This window comes from Mesoplodon mirus (assembly GCF_964341445.2).
Source record: "Mesoplodon mirus genome assembly, chromosome: 17".
NCBI classification, from domain to species: Eukaryota; Metazoa; Chordata; class Mammalia; order Artiodactyla; family Ziphiidae; genus Mesoplodon; species Mesoplodon mirus.
The window spans coordinates 14,293,427-14,313,329 of record NC_138993.1 but is presented as its reverse complement, the minus strand read 5'-3'; the positions used below and the strand labels follow the sequence as shown (position 1 = coordinate 14,313,329).

The following is a 19,903-nucleotide window of genomic DNA, read 5'->3' as shown; positions in this document are numbered from 1 at the left end:
TTTTTTTCTTATAGCATTCATTGCTATTTTCCACACTCAAATCATCACACAGAGGGGTCAGGATAGCGTGAGTACATTCAATCTAACAATCTCATGTCAATCACGCCCAACAGAACCACTAGGATTAGAATTTATTTATTATCATTTTTAAAATTTTTATTTATTTATTTTTGGCTGCGTTGGGTCTTCGTTGCTGCGCGCAAGTTTTCTCTAGTTGTGGCTCGCGGGCTCTAGAGTGCAGGCTCAGTAGTTGTGGCTCATGGGCTTAGTTGCTCCACGGCATGTGGGATCTTCCCGGACCAGGGCTCGAACCCATGTCCCCTGAGTTGGCAGGCAGATTCTTAACCACTGCACCACCAGGGAAGCCCAGAACCACTAGGACTAGAATTTAAAAGTGAGGAATTTATGAGGTATAGAAAGAGTCCTGGAGGTGGAACCACCAGTCCTGGCTCGAGTCCTAGCTCTTCTTCTTCCTCCTTGAGTGACTTGCAGAAGGACAGAAACTCTTAATTTCTGCTGCTTCATCTCTACACTGTCGATGGAGATAATCCCATCTTGCCTGCCTTGCAGGCTGCCGTGGAAGTTTAGATGAAAGAACACGAAAACGTGTTTTCACGTGTGACACGTTCTTCAAATATGAAGCGTCGTCCTCAAGAACGTCCAGCGTAGAAATGGACATACAACAAATACTTAATACTTAAAAAAATAAATTTGTTATTTTGGACTACTTGGAACTGCACAGAATTTTGCAAAGATAGAAGAGAGTATTCCCATATACCCCTCATCCAGTTTCAGTTTCCCCTCAGATGTTTTCATCTTACATACTGTGGTACATTTGTCAAAACTAAGAAACCAACATTGGCATCTTACTATGGACTAAACTCCAGATTTTATTTGGGTTTCCCCAGTGTTTTTACTGACGCCCTTTTTCTGTTGCAGGATCCCATCCAGGAGACCACATTGCATTTAGTTACCATGTCTCCTCAGTCTCCTGTGATCTGTGACAGTGTCTCAGCCTCCCCTGGTTTTTTTCGTACCCTTGACAGTTCTGAGGAGTACTGATCCGGTATTTTGTAGAATGTCCCCCAATATGGTTTGGTCGGGTGTGATTAGAGTGGGGTGATGGGTTTTGGAAAGAAAGTACCATGGAAGTGAAATGTGCTTTGGTCACATCACATCGGGGGAACCTGGAATCCACACGTAGCCAGTAATGTTCATCTAGGTCACCTGGTTAAGGTGTTATCTGTCAGGCTTCTCCACTGGAAAGTTACTAATTTTTTTTCCTTCCCATACTTCATTCTTTGTGAGACATTGAGTCCACCCACCCTCCACGGAGTGGGGGAGGGGATAAGTTCCGCCTCCTGAGTGGGGATGGCGGGGGTGTCTACATATATTATTTAGAATCCTTCTGTAAGGAAACTTCATATTTTTTTAAACCATCAAATAACAAAAACAATACTGATTGATGCAAGCTTCCTTTTTTATTCCCTGCTTACTTAACCTCTGGTAAGAATGCTAAGCTTAGCCTTTCAGCCAACGGCAGAGAATGGGTGTAAGAATGAAGAGTCATTAAAGACCTAGAAATCCACAAACCAGAAAATACTTTCATGCTAAGAGTTAACTATGTTTGATTTAAGCCAGGTCAACCTCATCATCTCCCTGCATATAGTTGACAACTAAAAAATGTCATTTGCCATCTGGTTCTACAAGAATGAAGTCACTGGCCACTGCAGTCACTGACCTTCAGCACACCCTGAAAGGAGTTAAGGGCGGAGATCAGGAATGAGGCACTCCGTGCTCTGGGAAAACTGGTAGAGAAGGCCTTCAGGTAGTCAGATACTTTCAGGAGAAATTTTGTGTGAACCTGGATTCTTGCATCTTCCCCTACTTAGAAAAGCACTAAAACCATTAGCTAAGATGTCTCTTCCTTGTGACTAGCAGCAAACGTCTACAGAAACGTGCTTGGTTGCATGTACCCCCTTTGCCCAAATCACATATACACTAACCTCCCCGCTTACGTCTTCAGAGCAGTTCCTCAGAGCTCTCTGAGAGGCTGTCTCCTGGGCTATATAGTCCTCAGTAGTCCCCAAATAAACCTGAAATGCACAGCTCTTCCATCGTGCGTTTTTATTTCAGTCGACATAGTGAATGTCCCTTTGACATTCCAAGTGGACATGTCCTCCTCATGACACATTAATGCCCTCGTAGTAGCAATTGCATCATGGGATCCATATTTTTCCCATCCTTCACCAGACATGGCAAGTATCCTATGTCTGTGCCTTCAAGGTAGAAGATACAGCATTGTTCTTGATCCCTCCCTCCCGGGAGACAAAGCAAAACAGAACCGAAACCCAGGAACAGGACGCCTGTCTTCTCACTCTTTGTGGGTCTCCCTCTCTGTGTGGCTCTCTTTCTGCCCCTCTCCTCCCCCCTCCTTCTCCCTTCCTCTGTCTCTGTCACTCTCTCCCTCTCTCCCCTTCCCAGCCTCTTTTCCTCCCTCTCCCCCTCGCCTCTCCCCAGCTCTGCTGTTCATTACCCCCATCACCACTTCTGATGTCTACCTGTTGATATGGTTGATGTTGTACACTGCTCTCGATTCTATTTTTACTCTTATATCTTCTGCTTCTTGTCACCTTGCCCATGCTCTTTTGCTTTTGACACACGGAGACACTGATCTTTCAGAGACATCACTAGCAAAAAAGCTTTCTCTTTTCATCCATCCCTTCACTCTAGTTGGCGACTCAACCAAGCACAGCATTTAAGAGACAATCTTTGGCCTTTTGACTCAATGCTAACTGCTGAAAATTAGTTCCCTTCTTTTCTCCTTGATCCCTGTTAGTAAAGACCTGGTGTTGCTGGCATATTGGTCACAAAATAGTAATATTTAAGTAATATTTAAGCATGCACACATTCAATTTGTGATAGTTCTTAGTGGGGTCTCTCACGGGAGCCAATAAATAGCACTTTTCTTCCCCAGCTGCAATCTGAACAAACTGAGGGGGAAAAAGAGGCAGATGGAGACTAAAATATTATGATTATTACTGATAAAGGCTAAAGTGGAGGATGTGGCTTAGTGAGGGACAAAGGGTCTGCTAATGGAGCCCAGAACTCAGCAGATTCACCCACCCTCTCTTCTCAGCAATGTGGATGAGGGCAGGTCTCCCATGTGGGAGATTCACCCACAAGAGAGAAGCAGCCCTGACCACTCACATTGGCAGGTGGTTTCTTCCTGGAGACACCAGTTGCCCCAAGGGTTTGAATGAGTGGAGAGGGGCCGGGTACATTTCAGCTAGATTTCTCCTGAGGAAATCCAGGGAACTGGGGAAGACACATTTCCCCTCTGCCATTTCATAATGGCTGTAATATGAAATTATTTACTTTAGAAAAATCAGTGTTTGTTAACCCCTCTTAGTATTATAATACCAAATTCAGCGTTTAAGTTTGGCTTTCTTCTGTTAGACTGTTGTATTAGTATATTCAATCCTTGCAATGATCTTATTTTGGTGAAGGAGGGTGGGATTTAAGATTTTTAAAATACTGTAGTACAAATCTTTGTGAATTCTCTCAGAAGTTATGACACTGGTGGAAAATTTTATTATCTACATATACACAAAATTTTTATCTGTTCTATGGAGATTGTTATATTCCTCTTTCTACATATTCTGAGAAAAATTTTTTTTTTTTTTTTTTTTTCCGTACGCGGGCCTCTCACTGTTGTGGCCTCTCCCGTTGCGGAGCACAGGCTCCGGATGCGCAGGCTCAGCGGCCATGGCTCACGGGCCCAGCCGCTCCGCGGCATATGGGATCCTCCCAGACCGGGGCACGAACCCGTATCCCCTGCATCGGCAGGCGGACTCTCAACCACTGCGCCACCAGGGAGGCCCTCTGAGAAAATTTTTAAAAATCAGACAACATGGTTGTAACACTGAAAAAGCCTGAGATGACTTTTGATACTAGAAGCAAAAAGAAGCATAATTTAAAAGTAGCAAAAGCATAACACTGATTCAGTATTAAGCATAATTATGCACTGCTTTAAAATGCATACTGGGTCATGTAGCAAAAATATATATATTATGGACATTTCTCATTTTGATGGTTTAATGTGAAGTGTTTGCTGTGTTAAATGTGATTTAACACTTCACATTTTTTTCTTCTTATGAATAAGTTATTGATTTAAAATTTGTATGCTACTTTAATTCATAAAAGAATAACATAGAGAAATTATATGGCAGTTTATACTCCCAAAGTAATTCACAAACTTTAAATGAATAACGCAGACAGCACCTCTGGGAGCAGGCCACAGACTGTTTGCATCTTATTTCCATGAGAGCTCCTGGGGAATATAGTCATACAAATCACTATGTTTAGAATTTGTACATAACGAGACATATGCAATTTCCACAGGGAAGAGGGGTCTTGAGTCTGTCAAACACATCCTATCCTATCCTATTTCTATCCTAGAAAATGAAATAGGCAATCTTACTTAAACAGGATGTTCGGATAGCTGTGGTAAATGTATGTATACAAATGGAAGAATAAGCATCCTAAAAGCAATCCATGATCTCATCCAGAGACTACTTGAAATGGAGACCAGGAAATCTGAAAGGTCACTTGTCCCATGAGATTTTGTTTTTTCGCTACAAATAAGATGGACACCATAGCAATACCTCGTTAAATCTGTTTTAAGAAGGCATTCATGAAGGGAAGGGGTAGTTTAGGAAGGAAGGAAATGGCAAAAAGGAAGAACTTACCATGGTCTACTTATTTTAACCGCGTTTGCTGTTTCTGTGCTGAATAATCTGATTGTAGTTTTTTTAGCTAGTGGAACATTTCTTGGGGTATCTCCCAGCATCTGTCGAGGAACAAATGATCCATTCTGATAATAAACTGATAAACTCCCCAGCCAGGAATAATTAAGGAAAATCTCTCTTCCTTGGCTCTATATGGAGTCTCTCCTTTCGTTGTCCACTAGTTCTCTTTTGCATCTTACATCTTCCTGCATCTCTCTCTTGCTGGTCTGTCTTTGAGGTGTACCTCCTTGTATCTGGCCATTTATAATGCTTAGAATTTCAGTCTCCTTGAATTTCTCAAAGTTAAGACTTTAAGGGGAGACATTTTATCAACTATCTTCATAGCTATTCCTGTTTCTATTGCCAAGTTGTAAGGAGGGTCCATCTTCTCTAATACATGCTATAGATGAGGAGTGCCTACTGCAGCCACCGGTTGCTGGAGAATGAATTCTCCCTTGACATCGTCCTGCTCTCTCTCTTCTCTGCACTGCTTAGCGTCCATGCTCAAATCCACTAACTGTGTTGCTAGCTCTTGGACTGCAAGAGAACAGTTAGTTTGAATAGTCTAGCAGGTATTTATGTATTGCTAATCACAGATTTAAACAGCTCAGGGTTATTGGTCTCACCTAAGGGAAGTCTGAGAATAATGTAGCGGCCTAAAGAAGATACCATGGATCCAGACTCACCATTTTACTCCATCATTCTTAACATGTGGGCTTTGTCCTAATGCTTTTCACCTCATGGTTGAAAGGTGCCTGCTGTGCTACAGAGTGTACCACATCCATTTTCTAACGTTGAAGAAAGAGGATGTGGATGTGATGGGACCAGCATCCCTCCACTTTCCTCTCATTGGCTAGCGCTGTCACATGCCCCTCAAATTTCAAGACCAGCTGGGAAATGGAGATTTTAGCTTTCACTGCTTCGATTGGAGAGAAAGGTATGGGAGAAGAGGGTTGGGAAAGGACACTGTATCAGCCAAACTATAGTGATTGCCAGATATGTGAACTGAAGAAGCCCCTTTTCAACCAATCCCCGATGGTCAGCAGTGATTGATTCCATGGTGTTTCCTATATTTCACTATCACACTCCTTCCCTAATTGCACATAGCACACTTTCTCTGTTTAAAAGTTAAATACCCACTCTGTAGGCCGCACTAGAACAGGAAAACAATCACAATAATATTCATTTGTTTATGAATTCCCTCAGTTAACGTTCAAATTATTGAGTATCTATCTTCTATTGCCAAGCACTGGGATATAATGTTGACTAATGTGTGTTTTTTTTCATCATTGAGCAAATGTCTTATCTGTACAGTGCTTTATCAATTAGAAATGCTTTCAGATACTAAAAAGCAGAAAATTTAAATAACAATGACTTAAATCTACTTACAGTCTATAATTTACTTCTAAAAAATTCAAAAGGAGGTGAGTAGCTCCACAATCTTAGGGTGCTAGGATTTATTTCTGTGATTTTCCTCGTAATTACAAAAAGGCTGCCACAACTCTAAGCATTTTATTTTTCAATAATGTGTCCAAAAGGAGGCCAAGATGGTGAGAGAACTGTTCTCTCATGCCTCCTTCTTTAATCTGAGAATACAGTCTTCCCTAGAGGACACCTCAGCTGATTCATTGTCTAGAACAGGGTCATGTGGCTACCAAAAGTATCTAGTGAATAAGAAAGAGGGATTGGGAATTAATATTTGGTAGCTAACCAAGAGCATTGTCATAGATGCTTTATAGCTTTCCACATATTTTTACATTCATGATCTCATCTTATGACTTAACGGGACTACCATCCAAACATGCTAGAAACTCAAACCTGGAATAAGAGGTATAAGCAGCATTTGCTATGTGAGAACTTCTGGCTGGGAAGTAATTTAAAGATCCTTTTGAAGGTGCAAATTTAATGCAAGGGTTTTAAAAAATAGTATAATGCATTTTGCCTACGAAGTATGCAAACAAGAACTCAAGGAGTAACTCAGATGACTCAGTAGTTTGGGAAGATAATTACATGGTGGAATGAAATGAGAGATCAGGATACATGGATTCGAGGCTCAGCTCTGGTTAAGACACAGGAAGGATTTTGAGCCTCTGCTTCCTCATCTGTAAAATTATATACTTGAACAAAATTAAATGGGCCTAAACTTCTTCTCAAATATAACAGTATCTATATAATCATGATGCTAGAAGTCATGAGGTAGAATTATCTATTTCCAACCTCTTTTTACAAATGAGAGAACTTAGGCCCAGAAAGGGCACCGCTTGTCCAAATTCACTCCTCTAAGTGAGAAATTTGAGTCCTAGTATGTAATACACTATGCTTTCATGAGTAATTGATACTGCTTCCCGATAGATTAAAAAAGAAAACAACCAGCCTCCTCCTCTATCTTCGTCTTCATCTTAGGCAGAATCTCTTCAATAGCATTTACTCTGTTTAATAGAATGCAGACAATGAGATTTTTTTTGAAAGGTCTGTAAGGTCTCAGGCAAATTACTTAACCTCTCTGTAAAGTAATAATTGTACCTCCTTCATATTTTTCCGCTTTTATTTTGAGGACTAGATAAAATAGTCTATTAAGAAGACTTAGTGGTAGGGACTGAGACACAGCCAGGACTTAAATCTCAGCCAGCCATCTCGGTGCTTCAAACTCCAAATTGAGAAAGTGTCCTAGACCAATATCCACAGTGGGTGTGTGGAGGGTGAGTCCAAATCTCACTCTCATTATTTTGTCTTTATGGAGTCACACCTTCTACCTATACCTGATACAGATCGGAAGGCTCTGTGTAATAACTAGGTCATGATACATAACAGAAAGTCAGGCCAATCATTATTACACAGTCACTGAACTCATTAACCAGTGACTTGTACAAAGTCAAAAATAACTTAAATCAGAGCATTTGTTCAGGGATTCTGATCATGGATGGGATGCAGGGGAACAGGGAACCATCTGACATTTTATTGAAACAGGTTTTCTCAATCTCAGAACTACCGATATTTGGGGCTGGATAATTCTGGGGGTCTGTCCTGTGCCTTGTAGGGTGCTTAGCAGCATCCCTGACCTCTGCCCACAAGATGCTAGTTCATGATAATCAAAAATATCTCCAGACCTTGCCTATTATCCCCTGGGAGGGGTCATACTCTCCCTTCTTCTCTCCCTTGAGAACCACTGTGAGAAAACTTGATACTATTGTGCATTTTTTTCTTTTTCTGGGAGGCTTATCAGTTTCACCATATTCTTAAAAAGGTCTATGACCTCATAAAGGGTTGGAACTAATTATACAAAGCCTTTCAAAATAATAATGAAATAACGCACATCTCCAGCTGTAATTTAAAAAAAAAAATACTCCACCATGGCTAATTAAAAGGGTACAATTTGAAAATTTACTATGAAATATATACCTACCCAGTTATTAACTTTCAGCTGCTTTGAAAAAGCACAAACTGTACTGAGGAAGTAGCTACTTCACAAACTGCTATTCCCAGATGGCAGGATTCTTAAAATACAGTCTTCAGCAGAGACCCACAGTCTACTGAATGTAGCTCTAAACTGCCAGAGAGGTTAGCGCTAATGACAAGCAAAAAAAAAATAGACCTTAAGTCCAGAGGGGAAATCAGAATCCGTGTTTCTCAGTAAAGAAATTCAATGGCGGTATTGACTGCAAGATTGATTGGACGGAGGGATGGAAGAGAAAGGGGGAAGGGGAAGAGAGAGGAGAGGGGGAGAACGAGAGAGAGACAGAGACAGAGAGAGAGAGAGGAGAGAGGGGGACAGACAGGGAGAAATGCATTGAGAGAGGTTCCCGAAGAGGATGTTTCTTGGGGGGGGCTCGCTGTCATCTCCCCCTGCTTTCTCCCTGGCTTGGCTGGAAAGGCGGCTGCCTGACGGAATCCCTGAGCCTCGGGCTCTCCGTTCTCGCCTCTCATTCCCACGCCCACACTGGCCTTGTTCACCCCCTTCCAAAGTGACCACGTGCCAAGAGCTCCTGAAAGCTCAAAAGGGTCACTGCGCCCAGTCTCTAAGGCGCTCCTTTCCATCTCCGTCTCCTAAAGGCGGTCGGAAACCGGAGCTTAAACCCCAAATACCAGACCCCCGAAAAGCGAACAGGGAGCGTGTTTCATCTTCCAGGCCCCTGGAGAGCACCCGAGAGGACAAGCAACTTTCGCCCCTACTTCTCGGTCTCTGCCTCCGCCACTCTCGCGTTGGAAGGAGTCGCGGGGCCAGGAGGGCGGGAGAGGGCTCGGGGCTGGAGGAGCCCAGACAGCCGCCCAGCGGGTGGGAGGAGACCCCGGCGCTCGGCGGCCGCGCCCACCGCCCCGCCCCGCCCCGCGTGCCGGGAGGGTCCCCTCCTTGGCGCGCCGCGCCCTCGCCGCGTCCGCTCTGGGTCCCGGCGGGCGCGAGGGGAGGGGACAGGAGAGAGAAGAGGGCCGGGCGGCGGAGGGGAGGAGGCGCTGCGTGCCTCGCCTGCCAAAGGCAGATCCGCCTCTCCGCCCGCGAGCCACGGCGCCCCGCGCGCGGCCACAGCGCTCCGCCCGAGCCGCCGCCTGAGAGCCGCGGGGAGCGGGGCTGCACGGGCGGCGGCGCCGCGCGTCCTCCCGGAGCCTTCCGCCTGCTGCCGGCCCCTGCTCTCCCTCCCGCGTCGGGCCCGGGGGCTCCGCGGCTGTTAGGGACCGCGGCGAAGAGGGAAGGACGGTGTTGCGTGCCGTGGATGCTCCGCCCGGGAGAGACAGCAAGTTGTGAGTGCGCCCCGGCGCCGGGAGAGAAGGTGGCCGCCGCCCGCCAGCCATGTGAGTCCCGCGCGCGGCTGCCCCGGGGCGCGGGCTCCGCTCCTTTCTCTCCGGACGCCGGAGTTGGGCTGCTCCCGGGCTCCGGACTTCCTGAGCTGGGCTGCCGGCCGGCTCTCCCTGCCCGCCGCGCCCGCTGCTGGCGTCTGCCTCAGGGGGGTGCTGCCTGCCCATCCTCATCCGCTCCCTCCGCGCGGGGCCGGCTGGAAAACGCCCCTTTCCCGCTTTGAGGGTTGAGGGATCCCTGTGTGTCTTCGGGGTGGGGTGGGGAAGGCCTTTGCCGGGGGCTGGCTAACCCCGGGGCGCCTTGCCCCAGCGCGAGGTGAGGGCGGTCTCCACCCCACCTCACCGTGCCACCCGTCTTCCCCAGCCTCAGGGCCCAGCAGACCAAGTTCAGCCGCTAATGCTGATGCTGACCCCAGTTGACAAGATTAAAAAAAAAAAAAGTAGCCGGAGCTCCCCTGGAGTGACACACTGGGGTGGAAATGGGGTAGTGGGTGGGAAGGAAAGGGCAGGGGCGAGGGTTGGGAAAGGGGTGGGGGGTGGGTGACATTAAGCTGGAGTTAAAAGAGTCCTGGGGATGGAACTGGGGTGCGTGGCTCTGGGCTTCTGCATTCTCTCTGAAAAGTGTGGGAAGTGGTTCTGGAACTCTTTCTGAGAGGGAGCGAGGTATGGAAGTGAATGCACGTGGAATCTCTAGAATGACTGGGGTTCCATGTAGAGTCCTGGCAGGTATGGATTCTTTTTCAGATTAGACACTGACACTCGTTCAGCAGTAGAGATGGTTCCAATAATTTAATTGGAGGCCGTGAATCAAAATTGCAGGTATGAAAATAAGTCGTACACAGGCTTTCTTTCGTTGACACTAGAAGACAGTTGAGATTGAAGGCATTCACAAACGCTACTGAATGAGGACTGGGGACGCCTAACGGTCCCATCCATTCTGTATGCCTGGGCAGTCTGTAATTGTGAAAGTGATCCTAATTATTTTGTTCGGGCTCGTGCAGAGTGTTAATGCACCTAAAGGGACACAGAGAAGTTGCGACAAGTTATGAGCATGAACTTGCAAGCCAACTGAACAAACCACGGTATGGTTCATTTTATTATAACATTCGGAATGATGTTTACTGCCGGTAAATATGCTACATTACTTTTAATGTGAGTATATGAAATGAATTCACTGGCTTGGCAAGTAGAAGTCATGCATTCTTTAAGTGCATGAGTTAATTTGGGGACATTTATAGGAGATAAAGACAAAAGGAAGGTTTGAGCCAGTCTGACAACATTTGAATTACGGAGAAGTTTATAGAGAGAAGGGATTCTTCCCACTTTTGAAGTATGGAGGCATCTTTGACTGTTTATTAATTGAAAGTTGTGGACCAACTGAATCGGTGTTAATCGCGTCTCTAAAAATATTTAACTTTCAATATTTCTTATGGTTTTACCAGGGACCATCTTCCTTACTGCACAGGATGGGAAGTTGATGCCCAGTAAGACTGAAGATCTGTTCCGTTAATAGACACTCTCCCATCACAGAACTGTGGATTACCTGTGGGCCCCCGGTGGTTTCACACCTTCACTCCCTGCTGCAGACCCAGAACAGTTACTTTGGGTCCTCTTTGCCCCGTCTGGTGAAAGATGGCATCCAGTCTGACTTGCACCGGGGTCATCTGGGCTTTGCTCTCCTTTCTTTGTGCTGCCACCTCCTGCGTGGGGTTCTTCATGCCTTACTGGCTCTGGGGATCTCAGCTGGGCAAGCCTGTGTCCTTCGGTACTTTCCGGAGGTGCTCGTATCCCGTGCACGATGAGAGTCGGCAGATGATGGTGATGGTGGAGGAATGTGGGCGCTACGCCTCCTTCCAGGGCATCCCCAGCGCAGAATGGAGGATTTCCACCATCGTGACAGGCCTGGGCTGTGGCCTCCTCCTGCTTGTGGCGCTCACCGCCCTCATGGGCTGCTGTGTGTCGGAGCTCATCTCCCGGACAGTGGGAAGAGTGGCTGGAGGAATTCAGTTTCTGGGGGGTAAGTTGACTTCACTAAACTTACCTTGTTTACTGGAACCCCAAAGCAATATTGAAAGTTGTATTCTAGTTACCTACTGAGATTATGGTAATGGACCCTTGGAACGCTCAGGGGACATAGGCTCTGGGGACAGATTGCCAAAGTCAAAGATGCTTTACAACTTCAAGAGCTCTTAATTTCTGTACATCCTTAAACATGTACATCATTGGCCTGCTCCGTACCGCGTCTGTGAAGCAGTAGTGTCTAGGTTGTTTCTAATGTGGTCCAGGAGACAGTTTGGATTCTTTAGCTGCTGGCTGTGTATGATCAACAACGAGCCAGTACAGCGTCTGTGTCTTTTTGGAATCCTCAGGTCTTAACAGATGAAAACTTCATAGAAAAGTAGAAAAGATGTTTGATTCAACATTGTCCTCATAAGCCTTTAATCCTTTTTGGTGGATGTAAAATTGAGCCCTGCCCCATCTTAAACTCTATTTCTAAATAAATGATTACTGTTTTAAATGAGAGATCAGTTTTACATGAACAACTATGAATTTAACTATGCCACAAAGATAGGCTTCATTAGCTTGTTAGGGCTGAACTTCTCCCGGTGCTTTTGCTGTGAAGGAGAAAAAAAAAAAAGAGTATTTAGCAAGTGATGTGTGTTTGTTTCAAAGGGACTGGCCAGTCTCACTAACACTAGAAAAGGTTTGATTTTTACCTGGGTTGCCTCCAACAAGTATTGCTTCAGTATCTGGTCATATGGTTTTAATTATACTTCATGTATTTTCTGCTGTGCCTTTCACCTCCATTTTTCAACCTGACGGGCTGAACTTGTGTGATTTATAATCTGCCGTGGTGAAATAGGACAACCTCTGTAGATAGTACAGAGTTCAAGAAAACAGGAAGCCAGGAAAACGTATAAAATGTATTCGTAACTTCATTACAAAGTAAGTCTGTTCCTCTTTTGTTGGGTGTTTTCTCATGGTCTTTGCTGAGAAATGCAGGAGAAGAAAAAACATTAAAAATGGAGAGTTCTGGAGTAGAGTCTGTATTGGAGAAACCCCAACAGATGATTTCAGATGATTTAATATAAAACCTTCAAGTAACGTTTTGAGTCAGAAAATTCTTGTGCTAAAAATTCAAGTGGCTGAAAGTTTTGCGTTTCTGGGTCAGAGATACATTGTTTGCAGTTCTTGATTTCCTTACCAGATGTAACTTTGTTCTCATCTGTTTTTTCCCGCTGGTTTTGCATCCCACTCTGCCCTAGGAGGCAAGCTGGGGGACTTAACTATCCTTCCTCTACTGCTTCACTGTTCAGCATTGAGCACAAGTCTTGCGTGTGATGTTTGGATTCCTACAGAAAGACAGTACAGTAAAGCTATTAGGAAGTATAATGAGGTTTTTGTAGAGAGTGGAAATACAAACCCAGAGTTAAAAACTTGTTGATCCCACAGATTTGAAGAATAGGACTAAGGCCAGGAATATTTTAAAGGTTTTTTTTCTTTAAGAATAAACTTGATTTGCTGTTTGTGTTTCACTTGGCTCAGGAAAAATGCTGGGGCGGTTTCTTTTTCTCCTCTTCTGGTAAATATTCCTTTTCCTTTTCTTCTTCATTTTAGGGCAGGGACTACTATTATTTCTGGCAGAACAGGAAAGTGCTTACAAAGGGAAATCAGTTTTTATTGATTACCTTTAAACGTATAATGAAGGAAGGCAACAGGAAGTAAATCTGAGACTGGTGAGATTTATAGATTTGAGGGAATTATAAAGAGCTAAATGTTCTACTTTACATAAAACTCAAGGGGAAAGGCTATTGGGGAAGTTATGTATACTTTTTTTTTTTTACAGCTTTATTGGAGTATAATTGCTTCACAATGGTGTATTAGTTTCTGCTTTATAACAAAGTGAATCAGTTATACATATATGTATACTTTTTAAAGGACTGTTTTTTCCTTAGTATATGCTTTTCACGAACTCTGGTTTGGTAAGAGTTACTGACATTGAGCTGAGGATATAGGTTATTATTAGCATTTCTCAAATCCTGGCAGAAAATAATTCTGAATGTAAAACCTAAGAGGACTTTTCTGATTCGAACCTTTTGAGTGCCCGAGTAAGTAAATACATCCCATTACCCAAGATAGTAGTCATTTTAGAATTAAAAAATAACTTGAATTACGGAAAACGTTTTGAACAATCTGCCATTAAACATTACCATTTAGTGATAGACAAGTTGACCAAAAAAATGCTTTAGAAAGATTTACTCCTGTTGTTCGTTTCATAATTCTTTGAGTTTTTATTCATAAAAAAGTGGTAAATAATTTTATTTTATGAAAGTTTTCATTAAATGGGTGGGTTTCATAAAGACTGCAAAATACCAAACCACTGGGTTCTATGAATTCCATCAATGACCATGCTTCTGAAATACAGTCAAAGTGCAGGGCGCTCTGCTATAAGACAGATTCTTCTACTAAAAATGATTCACCCAGAAAGGTTATGTTTAGCTAAAGTTAGGATTGCTCCAGAACAGCAGGAAACAGGATAATGGCAAAGTACAGAGGCATCCTGCTTAAACATGCCTGCTGTGTCTGGAGTTTGCACATACGGTGTAACATCAGGCAGTAAAACCCCTGCAGTACTTTGGAGCTAGTTAAAGGACAAAGTGTCAACCTTCATTTTGAATTGTCTTGCTATGGTTGGTTAGAGGTTAAAATGTCGCCTGTAAACGGGTGGAACAACACAAAGTGGGACTGTTGTCCATGGACATTTACTACCTATAAAAGAAATACTTCAAGGAATCAATGACTTCTGCCTTTCTTGTGGTAACTTGAGCATAAACTTTAATTGCCACCATCTCCATCTTATATTTTAAGTCATGTCTTGGTCATAATTTTTAAAAACCAGCCTGGGTTGAGTTTTAGCCTCAATTGAATTTTTAAAAGGCATGTAGAAAGCCTTTGAGAAATATCACGTGTAATAAAAATGTTAACATGCAGAGCGTATGATAATGGTGTTATGAGAAAATAGAGGTTGTAATGTTGTTTTTGTTTGTGGAACACAAAATCATGTGCTTTCAAATACTGTTGTAGTCATTAAGTACTTTAACAGAATTTTTGAGACTTCATACCAAACTTTTGACGTACGTGTTGGTAAAATATCTTATTTACGTGCTGTGTAAGTGAAGCATGTAAGGACGCTGTAAAGACGTATTAAGGCGATCTTAAGTTCTGCCCGCTGGTGCTTGCAATTGTCAGGGTCTGAATTTGTAGATTTCATCTTTGCAAGCTGTTGGTGCTCTAACGAGGGGGTATGGAAAAGAGTCCCAAATTGGTATTATTCCACATTTAGTTTGGATGTGAGTCACATATATGTATAAAATGAGTGTAGACTACTAATCAGTGGCAAACAGCTACCTTCCCAGTGTAGGCACTGCTCTGTCCTGAGAAGCCAGGGGAGACCCATCTCCTCAACTAACATGGTTAAGTGCTGCTCAAGGCGGTAATGATGACAAAGTGTTTCTTAGAGCATCCCTGTCCCTGTCTCTGTGCTGAAAGCATCATTGCCTCTGCAGAGTCCCCTCACTGTAGGGCTCCACCTGGTCTGTCTTTCATCCCTTTGGATGAGGGCTTGGGACTTCTCCTCCCCTTGCTGCACTTTGAACCTGACCTGACGTATGGTGTGTCCCATTGTGCTTTCCTTCATATCCAGGCTCTGTCAAGTGACAGCTGAGGACAAGATAAATAAGTGTTGGCGTATTAATGGGCATGGTGGCTTTTTAGTGACAGTGTCTTAACTGAAAGAAGTTGCTCTGATTGTAAGAAATCGAGCCATTTCTTGGGCCAGTTGGGGGGGCAGGCGGAGCTCTTTTTGTTCCTCTTTAAATTGCGCCTCATAGATCACAAACTCCTCCCGTTTCCTTCAACTCTAACCTTACAATATAAAGTCCAGGCAAGCGGCCTTGAGTTCTGAGCCAGTGGTTCTCAAACTTCAGCATGCATCGGTGTCACCCTCAGGACTTTTTTTTTTTTTTTTTGCGGTACGCGGACCTCTCACCGTTGTGGCCTCTCCCGTTGCGGAGCACAGGCTCCGGACGCGCAGGCTCAGCGGCCATGGCTCACGGGCCCAGCCGCTCCGCGGCATGTGGGATCCTCCCGGACCGGGGCATGAACCCGTGTCCCCTGCATTGGCAGGCAGACCCTCAACCACTGCGCCACCAGGGAAGCCCCTCAGGTCTTTTAAAAACAGATTTTTGGAGCCCACCCAGGGCGGCTCCCTGATTAGTAGGTTTTGGGGGGTTGGCCAGGGGAGTTGATAATGTGCGTTTCTAACAAGTTCCCAGATGATGCAGGTTCTGAGACCACCGCCTTGAGAACCCTGCTCTAAGTTAATCATTTTGTATTTTTTAAGATGTGACTTCTGGTAGATGGCTTACATTCAGAATTTAGTTAATGTTTAGTTTTTATCATGATCTTATTTGCACCTCTCTGACTAGACTGTGAAAAGACCCCATCTCTGTAGTTTGGTATTGACTGAACACATCGATCTATCCTGGTTTTTGTCACAGAAAATTATCCTGGAATTCTCTCTCTTAATACGTATTATATACACATCATAATGATCATGTATATATTATATATGTATTCTTTTATTTATCATTGCTCTGTACCAGAAACAAGATTTGACAGATGGAGAACTCAAAATAAGACCTTAAAACATCCTCTGTAGTTCTCAGGCAGTGGATTTGTGGTAAGGAATTGGGTAACTGAAAGACATAAAGATCTTACTGCAGATCACAGAGATGGGCCAAGACAGTTCTTGGTCCCAACTCCCTAAAGCCACATGTATCTTGGAAAAGCCAGAATGATTAGGCCAGGAGGGCACTCAGGAACCAGCCACTCTGAGCTTTTGCTCCTAAGCAGGATGATACTTAATCAGCTTTGACTAAGAAGTCATGGTCCTAAGCATCTCTAGGGAAGAAGATGATGCTGACTGACAATACTTTCTAGGACCACAGTCCACGTCTTCCTTCACACTCAGACATCCCAGGCCCACTGATACGACAGACAGCAAGCTTGAGATGGAGACCTAAACAGTGCAAGGGTGGGAGTGGGGCTTGGCAGCCAGGAAGAAGGGAAAGGGAGATGCAGTGTAGACAGCTCAGATGAACAGTACAGGTAGCGTCTACTCCGAGCTCAGGATTTGTTAAAGGCAGGGATGTTGATGAATTGGCTGATCTTTTTTTTTTTTTAATAACTGACTATAACCAGCTAAGATGACCATGTCACTTTTTTTTTTTAATTAATTTATTTATTTATGGATGTGTTGGGTCTTCGTTTCTGTGCGAGGGCTTTCTCTAGTTGTGGCAAGCGGGGGCCACTCCTCATCGCAGTGCGCGGGCCTCTCACTATCGTGGCCTCTCTTGTTGCGGAGCACAGGCTCCAGACGCGCAGGCTCAGTAATTGTGGCTCACAGGGCCAGCTGCTCTGTGGCATGTGGGATCTTCCCAGACCAGGGCTCGAACCCGTGTGTCCTGCATTGGCAGGCGGACTCTCAACCACTGCGCCACCAGGGAAGCCCCCAGGCTGATCTTTTATATGATCTAAAACACTGAGTTCTATATGTTTATATCTCATAATGTTTTAAAATTAAATTTCCAAGTAATCATTGTCACCAGTTTTATTTATTTATTTTTTAACATACTTCCCCACCACCCCAGAAGAACTTGTTTTTTGTCTTACTTTGGAAAGTGTTTCACTGTTTTCAGACTTTTCTGTGAAGCTTCCAAGTTCTCCACATCAGTAATTGACATCAGAATTCAGTGCAATATTCTTTTAGTTCTCTAGTGGGCCTGAAAGTTACCTGACAGTTTATTCCACTGGAGAATCCAAAGCCCTGCCCCAGAGTGTGTGATTTGGTAGGTCTTGGGGTGGGGGGGCCCAGGGGAAGCACTTTTAACAAACTCTCCAGCAGTTTTAGACATAGATGGTCCATGGATCACATTTTGAGAAACATGAACAGTTTTATTCACTCAAACCCTTATATGTTACTGGTGTGGGAGCACAGACTTCTGTAAAGCTAAGTCTGGATTATCAGTCTCTTTCCGTGATAGTTGTTGTTTGGGGGATGATGTGACATAAGCAGCAGATATCAGAATTAGTGTAGGAACAGAGCAGTTTATAACTGTGTTTTCCTTTATATTAGTGGCCTTAGATGTTACTGGGATGGTCAGGCCTGTGTATACACCCAGAAAGGGGAAGAACCAAATTTTTTCCGTGCTTCACTTAGATGAAGATGCTATTTCTGCCTGTGACTCCAATTGCCAGTTACAGACCTTCTCTCATTGCCAGTGCTGTGTTCTGTGTCATTCACCCTGTATCAGTGAGCTGTGGCTGGTTCCTGTTCAGGTAGAGTGTGCCCAAATCCTTGGCTTCTTTTCTGCCAACTTCTTTTCAGTTTTTTCTTATTTTCTGTTATTAGCTTTGACTTCCAAGATTGTGTCTCTGAAGTAAAACATAATAACGATACTAAATCTTAAAAATGGAGGAGTAAGGAGTTGTCCATTGAACTTGGGCATATCATAGTGGCAGCTCCGAAAGACTTTTTCCCTAGAATTATTTACATTTTTTTTGACAGGGTTCAAATCTTCATTTACTTCATGTGGAGTAGAGGCTTTCTAAGAGAATCATTTGATTTTTTCCCCTTTTTAAAAAAATTATTTTTAATTGAAGTATCGTTGATTTACAATGTTGTGTTAGTTTCTGGTATACAGCAAGGTGACTCAGTTTTATATCTATACATCCTTTTTCATCTTATTTTCCATTATGGTTGATTACAGGATGTTGAATATAGTTCCCTGTGCTATACAGTAGGACCTTGTTGTCCATCCGTTCTGTACATACTAGTTTGCATCTGCTAATCCCAAACTGCCAGTCCTTCCCTCTCCCACCCTCTTCCCCGCCCCCTGCCTTGGCAACCACACGTCTTTTCTCTATGTCTGTGAGTCGATTTCCGTTTCATAGGTAGTTGCATTTGTGCCATATTTTAGGAGAATCCTTTGATTTTTAACTTACTTCCCTTTGTTGCCACCATCTAACACAGCTGTAGCCTGATCCTTCTGAGGCCAGGGGTCTGTCTGGACTGGTTAGCTTCACCAAGACATAGATTGCAGATTGGTTCGTTGCCTTGTAAAAAACGTATTTTCAGTTACAAGGAAAACCAACTGAGGCATGTGAATTCACAACCAAGTCTAAAAGAAAAACTTTAAACGCACACTCCAGAGAGCTTTACCTCATTCTGTATAGGTAGCATCACGAAATGCACCCAGTTTGTGCTCCGAACAAACTCATCACTGTTACACGGTCGGTACTTGAGCTCTGCAGCTACCTCCAGCTTGGCAAGGGTGTCTTAGTGTGTGCGTTGCTTATAATCAGAAAGAATAACAGCATTAAGTTCAAAACTTTTATTCCTGGAGGTCATTAAAATTCATCTTTTTGTTTTCATGAGGCATCACCCTCAAGTGTGTTCTGGGGAGCACTGGTTCCTGAGGGAGTACCAGTAGGTGCTGAAAAAGCAGAATCATTTTGGGAACAAGTAGATGGGAGAAACACTTGGTTATGGAAAGTTAATAAATTTCATTACAGCAGAGCTTCACAGAGCCTGGAGTATGTTAATGCTTATACCAATCTCCTGGGGGCATGGGGAAGGTATAGTATTAAGTATAGTGTTAAGTGTTTCCCTAACTAATTTGGAACTGGCTCCCTGAAGGGACCAGTGATCCTTGCAACATATTCAGTTCTCATTTCTTTCACCCCAGTGAGGCAGGTAATTGGTTCTCTCTCTCTCTCTCTCTCTCTCTCTCTCTCTGTCTCTGTCTCTCTCTCTCTCTCTCTCTCTCTCTCTCTCTTTTTAAACAGCTGTGAACACTGAATTTTAGAGAGCGACACCCAGAGTTGTCCCATTAGTTACGTGTTGAGCTGAGAATGCTGTCATCATAATATTAAAGTGTTAATTGAAATTCCACCTTGTATTATATGTAGAATTCAGAATTTCTGACCATTATGAATAATAAGTCTCTTAACATAGGTGAATATTTTTATTGTTTCTTTGGTCCCCAGTTTATGTTTGTAGTACCATAGAACCACTTGAAGTAATATGATATAGCAGCTTTTTGCCAATTCTCAAAACAGGTTAATGTTAATAAGGTAACATGCAGTAGAGAGGCCATTAGGGGAGAATGCCAAAACCTCCAACCAGAGCAAATATGCTGTCTTTAAAAAATTATGTGACAGAAGAATTTATCTCTCATTAATACACTCTGGCCAAGTTTTCT

The 19,903-nt window shown here is 43.7% G+C and overlaps 1 protein-coding gene across 1 annotated transcript in view; it reads left to right on the top strand.

Moving 5' to 3' along the window:
• The first annotated feature begins 9,160 nt into the window (after positions 1–9,160).
• LHFPL6 (LHFPL tetraspan subfamily member 6) overlaps positions 9,161–19,903 on the top strand; it is a 208,044-nt gene continuing 197,301 nt past the window's right edge. The window contains exons 1-2 of the mRNA XM_082602429.1: positions 9,161–9,575; positions 11,021–11,595. Of these exons, the coding sequence (XP_082458555.1) occupies positions 11,211–11,595 (385 nt within the window). The 5' untranslated portion in view covers positions 9,161–9,575; positions 11,021–11,210. The remainder of the gene's footprint in view (positions 9,576–11,020; positions 11,596–19,903) is intronic.